The 11,845-nt window shown below is 41.9% G+C and overlaps 1 protein-coding gene across 1 annotated transcript in view; it reads left to right on the top strand.

Annotated features, from left to right (window-relative positions):
• Window positions 1–11,320, top strand: part of Grin3a (glutamate ionotropic receptor NMDA type subunit 3A) — a 173,728-nt gene extending 162,408 nt beyond the window's left edge. The window contains exons 7-9 of the mRNA XM_047523662.1: window positions 1,172–1,336; window positions 2,690–2,766; window positions 7,147–11,320. Of these exons, the coding sequence (XP_047379618.1) occupies window positions 1,172–1,336; window positions 2,690–2,766; window positions 7,147–7,486 (582 nt within the window). The 3' untranslated portion in view covers window positions 7,487–11,320. The remainder of the gene's footprint in view (window positions 1–1,171; window positions 1,337–2,689; window positions 2,767–7,146) is intronic.
• The last annotated feature ends 525 nt before the right edge of the window (window positions 11,321–11,845 follow it).

The raw sequence follows: 11,845 nt of genomic DNA on the forward strand, positions 1-11,845 counted from the left end.
TCTTTCTCCAGGAATTTTAATGCTGGTCTTTGATCTACAGTCTTTGCCCAAAGTCCTATCATGGAGAAAGAGAGAATCAATGAGCCTGGCTCCATCTCCCAGTCCTGATCCCCAGGTAGACCTCCCAGAGCACCCAGTGCCAGGACCAGGCATGCGTGGCCTTTTCTCCAGGACTGGGTGAGGAGAGTCAGGGAGAATGAAATAAAGGAAACACTTTACAGAAAATAGGAGGACACTCACATCAGACAGATAATGGAGTCAAAGTGTGGCTCTGGAGACAGATTGCATAGTTTGACCTAGTGTTAACCCTTCTAGCCATATGACCTTAGACGAGTTCCTGTACTTCTCTGTTGCTGTTTCTCCACCTAAAAAGTAGGAATAGTAACAGTACCTACCTCACAGATGGTTATAAAGATTAGTCAAGTTGCTACATTGAGAAAGTACTCAGAACTCTGTCTTACACATACTAAGTGCTAAATAATTATCAGTGATGATGATGGCAAAAAGCTTCCACAAATAACACCCATATTCCTTAGCATGGCACCCAAGCACTTACACAGTATGTTTCTTTAACTACAAAATGGGCATTTTAATGCCTATCTATGGCAAAAAGTTTGCAACCAATAAATATTAAGTTTCTTCTTTTTCGTCTCTACGACTGCCTCATTTCATGGCCTGGTTCAACTTACTACACTTCTTTGGTCTATTTTCTTATCTGTAAAATGAAGGCATTGAACTAGAGGATTTCCATTTTCCCTGTCAGATTTAAGTTCCAAAACTACTCAAAGCATGTCTTTTCCCTTTATATCTACTCATCCTCTGTGCCTGAGAGTATCTCTTTCCTTCATAGCTATTAAGAATTTTAAATTGTTTCAATTCTGTCTCTACTTCTCTCAATCTCTAAGCGACAGTAGGGTACTTAGCACCCAGGGCCTCAGCACAACACCAGGTGTTATTTGTATAAGATTAATACAGGAGTAGCACCCCAGGGATTGTGCTTTGTCCCCACTCTCAGTCCAGCACTGGCCGAAGTTCACTGAGCACATCAAGGAATAGTCTCCAGCTTTCCTTGGATCTAGAAATGCAGGAGGCTGAGTCTAGAAAAGAAAAAGTGAATTGGCATTGGGCCACGTGGAGCATTGCATTCATGGCCTTTCCTGTTTTGTCGCAGACTTTGCAAATGGGCATCAAACATTTCTCTGGACTCTTCGTGTTACTGTGCATTGGATTTGGTCTGTCCATCTTGACAACCATTGGTGAGCACATAGTGTACAGGCTGCTGCTACCACGAATCAAAAACAAATCCAAACTGCAATATTGGCTGCACACCAGTCAGGTGAGTGCTGGAGGTCTCTTGCTCCACTGTTCTTATATCTCAGAATTCCCCGTATGGGAGGATCTAGAGCCCTATGTCACACTGACAAATGACAAGCCCCCAAAGAACAAGAGTGGTACAGGCGTTCTCAATTAGAAGACAGATTTTCTTCTGTCCCATTGATTCACCTTCCCCCTAAATTAAGCAATCCAGTGTCCCTTCCTTTCCTATAACCCTCCACTACTGCTCATAGTAGAAGAAATAGAACTGTTTTCAATGAGGTTTCACTTAAAGGCGGGAGTCTAAAAAGATGGTGTGAAAATGTATTACCCACAGACTCTTTTTTGCCAAAATTGAAACCTATTAAATGGAGTTTGAGGTCCCTGTTTCCCTTTGAGTGACTCCATTTGCCCTGTTCTGTTTTAGTGTGGCCCAGAGGTGTGAGGGTCTTCTTAGCCTGCTGGTACTCAGGCAGAGTTACTAGTACCACAGTTCTTTCATATAATCCAGACACCAACACACAGATGTACAGGGAGGATGGAAACCCTTGGCAGACCAACCATTCTGACACCCCCTTATATGTCCCTCCCATAATTCACTGCAGGAAATTGGTATGGAGACCACGATGTGGTCAGAAGTGTCTTATGGTAAAGAGGCTCTCACAAATAGAGTGATTTCACCCACCTGGGTGAGGAGGGTGGACAGTCCTGGTTTCCCCACTCATGGGATTCCTCTACCTGGACGCCCCAGGCCACCTCTCACCAGTGAGGCTGTACATTTTGCCTCTCTTGACCCCATTCATCTATTCTCTTGCTGACCTCCTGGCTTTCTTAATGCTGTACCTGTTTTTCCTAGATAGAATACTATCATTGGTTCGATTACAGTCGAACCCTATTCTTCCTGCTTCCTTCCCAGGAGTACTTGGTCTCCTAGGTGAATTCCACAGAAAAGTGATCTCCATTGTATGCTAATGTGCTAATACGATTAGTTTAACTCTCAGGAGTTATGTTTATCTTGCCAAAAAGTAGGAACAAGTTTTTGGTTCATTTTTAGCAACTGTACAAGGCCTTGCTACATGTGAGTTATGAATGCACTTCTTTACATCACACACCATTTTTGAATCCAAAATATTTCCAAACTTTCTAACAGATCTCTTTTTCCCCCCTCCAAGTAGAATAATAACCTATAACTAAAATTCTTGTTATCTTGAGTTTTGAGGCTGAATGTTGATATACTTCCAGGCATCCTTGAAATTTGGTTAAAGAGGCCAAGTTTTGTAGAGACTAGAGACTCCATTAAATCTTGAGCAGTACTTTGTCCCCTGACCCATGTGTTTCTAATGATCTTTACCTATGAATCTGTTCTTTCCACCAGAGATTGCACAGAGCATTAAACACATCATTTGTAGAAGAAAAGCAACAGCGTTTCAAGACCAAACGTGTGGAAAAGAGGTAAGAGGAGACCAACACCAGCTGTCTTTGTACTTGCTAAAATAAAAGTTTAGAGACATAACTGAGAATCCATGCCCAAAAGGGGAGTTATGTCTAAATATTTTTTCAGATCAAACCAGGACAATTTGTTGATAAACAAAATCAATATAAATACATATATTTTTAGATAAAGTAAAACACACACACAGGCGCACATGCACAGCATAGGCAAAATATTGTCATGGTGAAAAGTGCAGGTGTGGACACTGAGTCCAATCCTGTCTCTACCACTTACAATATGTGTGGACTTGGACAAGTTATTGAAACTCTCTGTGCCTCAGGTTCATCTGCGAAACTGAGAAAAACATTATTTATGTCCTAGAGTTGTTGTAAGGATTAAATGAGATATAGTTGCAAAACCCTTAAATTGAATCAAATGGCTCACAAATATTAACTATTATTATGTACAAAATACAGTTAAGACTGAATTCATGAGTGCTACAGGCAGTTAATTTCATGTGATATTTTCTTCTGGATATGTTTCTATTTCCCACCCCTTTCCAGCAGTCCTAGGAATATTTGAAATATACAACAGACATGTCCTTCCTAATCTACTTCCTTAGATTTCCACCCTTAGAGGTCCCTAGAAAACAACACTTTGTTAGTAGGAAGGAACAAGCATTACATGCATGGATGACATTTGAAACTTCAAACTCCACATCTTCACTGCAGTCAGCTGTGCATGACTGTTGCCTCATTCATGATGACTGAAGATGTCAGAAGCATTCCTGGTGGCCTCTTTGCCTGTGCCTAAGGTTCCCTGCTGGTTCTTTCATGTGCCCAGAGGCCTCACATGGGGTATCTGCTCTGAGTAACTCTGCAATCCATGGTGTATCTCAGCTTCAAAGTATAGTTTTCTGGGTAGTTTCAAAATCTGATATTCGTACCACTCACTTATACAGAAGAAAAACGGGTGGACAGCATGATTCTTTTTCATGGCTGTTTCTCCTAGGGGCTGCTGCAGTCCCTTCCCTCCAGGTCGCCTCTAGCTAGTCAGAATCATTTCCATTGTCCCTTAGAACCTCTCTCTCCAGTCAGAGAGCACTACCCCCTCTCAGTCTGTGGCATTCTCCTATCACAGTGCAAGTCTGTCAGTGACAAGCTGTAGCCTAATCAGGTCACAGCTCTTCCATGTCATGTTACATAGATTTTTCTATAATTATTTTTAACATAAAATTTTAATGAGAGGAACGCAAGAAGACACAGCAGCAAAGATACAGTCCTGCAATGACAAAACATTTGTTTTTTACAGCAATAATAGAAATGGGAAGATCAGTGATCACATCTCCAACTGTGATGCCATTCTTATTCACATCTATCTCACCTCAACCGAGAGTCAAATGTGTCTGTTCGCTCAACTTACCCAATTTCTTGGCAGATTTCCTTCCTGAATCCCTTACTTTGAGACAGAGCTAAGGCAGAACACATCCTTGCAGCTGTGATCTAATTAGGCTACAGCTTGTCACTAACAGACTTGCACCGTGATACCAGAATGCCACAGACAGACAGGGAGGCAGGGAAAGGGGACTGGAAAGAGAGGCTCTAAGAGATGATGGAAATGATTCTGACTAGCTAGATGTGACTTGGAGGGAAAGGACTGCAGCAACCCTATAGGAGATACAGCCATGAAGAAGAATCATGCTGTCCACCCCTTTGTCTTCTGTTAAGAATGAGAGGTGTGTCATGGGCCCACATTTTCCTATACCCACCTCCTTACAACCCAACACCTGCCACCTTTCAACACAATGAGCGTTTGGGATTACATAGCTGCCCTGTTTCTTTTAAATGGTCCAGTGGAGCTCTGAACTTCAATGTTACATATTTGCTCCATAGAAGCCTGTTTTGCTCATTTTTAGTGTGAAATACCACTCAATCACTGGTCCTGTTACACTCCGATGACTGAGGAAGGCTCAGTATAAAACACAACCTAACCATTACTGAGGTCGAGTCAAGAGTACAGCACACTCATTCCTTACATTCAGCATCTGTCACCTCCCATTCACTGGTGTCTGGAACCACACATCAATGATCAGACCACAGTGGTGCTTGCAACTAGAGTTTGTCACAAAAGAGTTCAGCTTTTGTTTATTCTTCTATATATTCCCAGATAGATATTCGAAGCTCTGGAGACAACCAAATTATTGATTATCTCCACCTACCTGATAACTTATTTCCCCAGACAATCCAAGAAAGCAAGTAGATTCTCTACTCTTAAGTTTTCCCCACTATCAAGTATCTATGGTATTCGAGTTGGGTCTGCCAGTTTAAATTACATTCTTCCTCATTGAGTGAATTAAATAATAGAAAAATGAATGAATGATTAACATGATCTTGAGGAAAGGCTTGCAGAAATTTTGGACCCTAGTATGAAGGCTGATGTCGTTCCTTTTTAATTTAATGCAGAGAAAAAAATGGATATTAAAAGAGATTATATATACCATATAATATATATATATATATATATATATATATATATATTTCTTGATTTATTCAACATGTGAAAAATTAAAGGAACCCTAAGGTCAGAAGAAAAGTTATCATTATATCTTCTCTCTGATTCAAATATAATGTCAATGGAGCTCTAAAATGGGTTCATTAAAGAACTTTAACGCAGTCCAAGACAGAGCTCTGGTGCCTTCTGCTCATTCATATGAAACAAACTAAGAGAAACATTAAAGAATTAAAGGGTAGTTTGGTATGTCTGTGTGCTTTAATGGCTTGGGGAATGCAGCAGGTGGTTTTCACTGTGTGAGAAATTGTCCTAATACTTAATGTTTTCAACAACAGTGAGTTGCTTACTAATCTATGGGTCAGTTGGGCAGTTTGCTGATCTGAGCCAGACTTGGCTAAGTTGAACTAGGCCTACTTATGTCTGCAGCCAGCTTGGGGAGGGGGAGAGTAACTAAAAGCTGTCTGGCCTATGATTGGTCTCAGCTGGCTAAGTGGGGAGATCAAGGACTCTCCACATGGTCTGTCATTATCCAGCAGGCTAATGCGGACTGGTTCACATTGTAGCAGCAGGGGACTAGGAAAGAAATGCTTCTTGAAAGCTTAGGCTTGTAACTGCCACCCTTTCTATTGGCCAAAACAAGTTATAAGACCAGTCCTCATTCAAAGAGAGGGTAAGCATCCTGATAGGGATGTACAGCCAGGTCCCATGACAGAGGAGCATGGATGAAAGCAGGAATGAAGGATCAGACCGCTTTCCAAATCTACCTCAGGGCAAAGCAGAAGAGAATCATTCTACTCAGTCCTTGTGTTTTTGTTTCCACAACGTAAATGCATCAAGACTTTGTCGCCCTTCCCCTTGCCCTTCCTCGTCCCGCTTCCCTTTCTCCCTGGCAAGTAAAAAGGAATAGTCAGTTTAGTAATGTGGATGGGAGCAAAAATACAAGGATTTACTTTCTGTTGCATTTTGCCCAGACAGCAAGAGTAGTCATAAACCTCCTCAGTCTTCTCCTAGGATTAAAGAAATCAGCAGTTCTTCTGTTTAGGGCTCTAAACTGTTCTTGTAGTGAGAAACTCTTCACAGTGCATCCAACTGTTGAAGTGTATTTCAGAAACAAGATCACCTTCCTCCTGTACCTATCTAGCAATAACTTTCTTACTGTCTACGGCCACTTCTCCACAATGGTGACAGGAGCTACAATGCAAGCCTGAAAGAGGAGCACAAATCCATTCTACTTGACTTTCATTATCACAGCAAGAAACTGGGGCTTTCTTGGTTTTTTGTTTTGTTTTGTTTTGCTTGTTTTTTTTATTTTAAGCATCAGACCTGACCTGTCATTCTCAAACCACATAAAAATATTCCTATAGTAAAAAGCATTTTGCTGAAACCTGTGGCTTATATGCTTTTATTCTCCCCCTAATCAAGTAGTAAACATCTGCATGGCCCTGTGGGACTGAGATGAGCCATATAATTATATCTATCAGCAGGCTGATACTTGCAGGTCAACATCTGAATAAACAGACTTTCACTGTTACTGAAGCGTCATCTTTATAGTCACAGGCTATTCAAGGCAGAGTTGCTTTCTGTGCTTCCCCTTCAGGAAGGCACCTAAGGTTCTTTACAAAACAATGTGCCACACCACATTCCATCAAATGATACCCTATTCCATTTCCAAAGCACTAATACTAGATAAAACCTTGAACTTCAGTTGAAAGTTCATGGCTCCTGTTGTACCCACAACCCACCAGCAGGCAAGTCTGTCAATGGCTTTGTAACTTTGTCTTTAAATGCATACCCAGCTCTGTATTCATGTAGGAAATGGCCAGCAGGTAGAGAAGAGCACTTGGAAAGCTGCATAATGGAAGTTGAATTTGACTTTCTTTGCTTCCTAGGTCCAACATCGGACCCCATCAACTCATGGTATGGAACACATCCAATCTGAGTCATGACAACCAACGAAAATACATCTTTAGTGACGAGGGAGGACAAAACCAGCTGGGCATTCGGACCCACCAGGACATCCCTCTCCCTCCAAGGAGAAGAGAGCTCCCTGCCTCACTGACCACCAATGGGAAAGCAGACACCCTCAACGTAGCTCGGAACTCAGTTATGCAGGAACTCTCAGAGCTGGAGAAGCAGATTCAGGTGATCCGCCAGGAGCTACAGTTGGCTGTGAGCAGGAAAACTGAGCTGGAAGAGTATCAAAGGACAAATCGGACTTGTGAGTCCTAGGCGATCAGGCTGCTCCCCCTCTCCCAACTCCTGGCCTTCCTGAGCCCTTGAGATACTTTATAATGCTCTTTTGTAAGGATGGACAAAGGTGGGAGAAACTGAGATCTAGATCTTCTAAGGGGCACGTCTGCTCTCCCCAAACTAATATGCAGCAGTGATTTTTTCCAGACTCACCCCCTAGGTCTCCAGGATTGAAGGATTTTTCATAGCAGGAGCCTAAAGTTAGGAGTAAACTCTGTATAAGGGACCTGTGAACAACCAGACAACCCCAGTTCCTGTTAACCTTTCACCAGGTGCCACAGTAATATTTCCAGTTTTTAGCCCTTTCTCTGCACTATCAACCAGAGATAAAATTGTTACTCATACCTGTGTCTTACTGGGTTGTTGGTTTTAGTCTTAACAGAGAACAGAATTATCCAGGGTTATAACTTTTGATACAACTCTCCAATCTAGATTGTACCCACATTCTGAATGGGGAGCAGGGTAAGTACTAGAGTAACTTGAGGGAGAGGGCATACTTAAAAATTAAGCAAACTCAATATCACTGCAGGTAAGGATTGACTGGATCAGGCAAGAACCATGCTCTTGAGAAAGATCTGGATCTCTGACCCCATCCTAACATTTAGTAAGAACATGTTTACATGACACTACGAAAAGGAATAGGAACGTGGTGAGTGGGGATAGAGGTCAGGTAAAGGGAGCCTGAAAAATGCACACCATGCTTTTACAACAAAACCTCTGGGCCAGAAAGGCCATTGGCTAATGAATGAATAGATTATACTTCTAATCTAACTAAGCATTTCCACTATAGTGCGTGCCTTTTATAAAGGAAATGAAAGAGAAAAGCAAAGCAAGGTTAGGGTGAACTAGGAATATCCTGCTTATTGCTTGTGAATAAGGGCATGTGAACTGGACTGTGGGTGAAGGGAAATGTTCTGCACATCATATACTAGGTCATTTTCAGATCAGCAGTCACCTCCCAGCCATAGGAATCCAAAAAGAACCTCCAGCCCGAGAACGTCAGGAGGTTCAGCATTTAGTAGTCTGTGCTCTGCGTACCTGTATGGATATCACCAAGTCAATCTCCCATCCTTCACACCCACTCATTTCTGAGGAGCTAAGAACAGATTTTGGTCCCTTTGCTTATCCTCCAGGTCCCATCCAATGTCCCCCAAACACTGATATAGGTAACATAACTTCCCCCTTGCCTAGGCACCTTTTTCGCAGTGATAACACCTTGGGCATGCAAAAAGGAAAGGAATATGTGAACTCCAGAACTTCAGTTCCCAGGCATTAGCATGAATGAGAATTCATTAAGAAACTCCTCAGAATGCTGATTGCCAGGATCCTTCCCCAAAGATTAAGGGAGTAAGGGTCTGGAGGTGGCTTCAGAAACCTAGTGTTAACCAACACTCCCAGGACACATGCAGGGGGTCCTAAAATTACTCCGGAAAGACACTACTCTGGAAGTTGTTTGGCTGCCCTCATGAATGGGGAGAAGTTAGGAAAGTCTTTTTGAGAATTTTTTTCCTTAACTTCAGCACACATCTGCTGATTCACCTTCTACAGTGCACCCTGACCCTAGGTTTCCTTATCATCAATTGTTGCTTTATCCTCTCAGTGTTCATTTTTCCATTCTGATCAGTCTGAATATCTACAATAAGTTCACAGCACTGGCCAAGCAGTATGCAGATCATTAGAAAGGTCACAGTTTCTCCCCTATTTTTCTGGATACTATGTCTTCAGTTTCACCAAGAGCTTCCCAGTGCTCTAAGCACTTTAACTTATAATTAGATAACACCTTAGCAATTAGTTAACTGACTGAGAAAACCCAGGAGTGCTGATAAACTCAGAGATACTGATAAGGGAGGTAGGAGGGCTCCAAAGTTGACTTGTTGTCAACTTCCCAGATGAAACAGTTCAACAATGAGGGATCAGGTGAGCCCAACACACAGAAAAGGACAGTTTGCTTTGAAGTATCTTCCCGCTCCCCACATCCTCACCCTAGGCCCAAAAGCTGCCTTTGGAAGATCATGCCCCTTAGCCATCCCCACCCATCTCTGACAAACAAGCATACCTAGAGATTCTGCCGCCATGCCCTGAGCACCCCTGGACATCTGCACAGCATGGAAGGCTGATGTACAGGTGTACCTCAATTCGTGTAACAGCCATGCTCTTAATGTACGTGGACATTTTTGTAACTAAACTCATATCGTGACTATATTGAGAAGCTGACTCTTTAAGGGAACCCAGAGGTGAATTCTTTTGTAAAGAATCCTTTTGTAATGCAATTAATTATCCCTTAATGTATCTGTTTTGTAAGTTTGGATTTTTGTATATCAGGTTTACCTTAAGCTTCTCTACTGAGGCATTCTGAGCGGTGGCAATCATACCACCTTATCCACAGAGTAGAGGACCAGTGCACACTCCTCAAGTATCTTCTGAGGAACTACCTGGCCAGAATTGTGGCCAGATGCAGCGAGAAGCAGCAGGGGGTGAAGCCAGGCTTATTGCTGTCAATATTGCTTGAAATACTCCCAAGTCCTGGGCAAAGAAAAACCATAATTGCTTGTGTTGAAATGAAGCAGTCTTCATGTTCAGTAGCAATGGTTTTTTAAATGGTAGTAATTGAAAAGTGTTTTGCAATTTGTGAAACAGTGTATTGTGTTTTGTAAAAAGACTTCATGAAATGGTGGGTCCTTGAAACTCTTCTTTCTATTCTACTCCACATTTCTTCTCTCAACTTCCCTCCTTAGGCTCAAAAAAAAAAAAAAAAAGAAGATCCAACAACAAAGATCAGAAACCTTCAGGTGGAAGGTTGCATTTTTGGGAAATTAGAAAGAGCTAAGGGATGATAGCTACCTTGCATCCTTTCACTGGCTTCCATTCCATGAGATCAGGAAAGACCTCCATTCTCTTACAAGTTCTGGTACTGGGAAATATGGCACATGGCAAACTATATCCCATCCTCCAAAGGGGAAATCCTGGCACAGTAAGCACATACAGCATGACTGGGTGAGCTGAAATGGAGATGGTTTCTTGGTTCGTGTAAATAATAAGGGCCCCAGAGTGTGTACACCACGAGGTAGAGAAAGGCGATTTCTCCAATACGTAAAAAAAGGTTTAAAGGACTTGGACAGCCAAGTGAGGCGGCCAGCCACAGAGCCCAGTCATTTGAGGTCTTTAATGTGCATGGAGGTGACTCCCCATTATTCACGAATCTTGCTAATGCACAAACCCTATACAGGAGCTGCTGCTTCCCTTTCAGCCCAAGAAGTGGTAAATGGAACAAGAGTCAAGTGGAACAGTGCTATGATCTGGGAACAAACGTCTCAGTGTTGGTGCTAGGTCTGTCAGAGTCTTGGAGCAAGTTAAGTGCTTCCTTGGTGTGGATATAGAATGAAGGGAAAAGAAACTACTTTAGAGCCTCTTTTCCTCCCAACTCATGTTTTTGACAGGCAAACCAGGAAATCCCAAGGAATTGCTTTCTAGCCATTAAAACCACTATCTGCACTGTTTAGTTACTCTTTTTTCACCCAACTCAACAACTCATCTAATCCAGGATTCCCTCACTCTTCTCTTTAACTACTGATCATTTTATGAAAATAATGTACTTATAAATATTTTCTTAAGGTTTGTGAAGAGTATTTGCATTGTGTCTTCATTTTAATGTGTGCAACTGCTATGCTCCAAGAACCAAAAGCCTGTCTTGTGAGCGTCAAGTGAACAGGCTGTTTTGCTCCAGCCACTTTATTGTACAACAACGTGGATGGACAAGATGTCCTCAGGTCTTCTCCATCTTCAGTTTCTATGACTGTGGAATAAATGTTCAGATAGAAACTTTACTGCTGCCATTCTTTGGGGATTCAAGTGCTGACAAGACACCAGTTCTTCCTAATAGGAGACCCACTAATGCTGAGTTATGCTTGTTTTCCTTGGTATAGTCCAAAGAAGTTAACACAAAATATATTAAGAAAACTCAAGAGTCCCGGTACGGTGTGGTAGAAGTGAGGTACTTCATCAGCCAGAGATATGCCAGGAAAGAACATAAGACTCATAGATCTCTAAAAACTGTGCCCTAATTGTCTTTATGTAGTAAGTCAACAAACATTTGCTAAACAGCCTCCCCATGCAGGCCAAGTGCTGGAGCTATTATAGAGACCAAGGCAGGTAAGGTCTCTAATGTCAGACCTTCTCACAATTGATCCTCACCATTTATAAACAGACAATACTATAAAAGCTAACATTTACTCGGCACTATTATAGACCATGATCTCATTTAATCTTAAAGATTATAATCCCATGAGATAAATACTTCAGATGTAGATAAAAGAGACCTCTAGTTTACAGGTGAAAAAA

The sequence above is a fragment of the Sciurus carolinensis genome, chromosome 14 (assembly GCF_902686445.1).
Source record: "Sciurus carolinensis chromosome 14, mSciCar1.2, whole genome shotgun sequence".
Taxonomy (NCBI): Eukaryota; Metazoa; Chordata; class Mammalia; order Rodentia; family Sciuridae; genus Sciurus; species Sciurus carolinensis.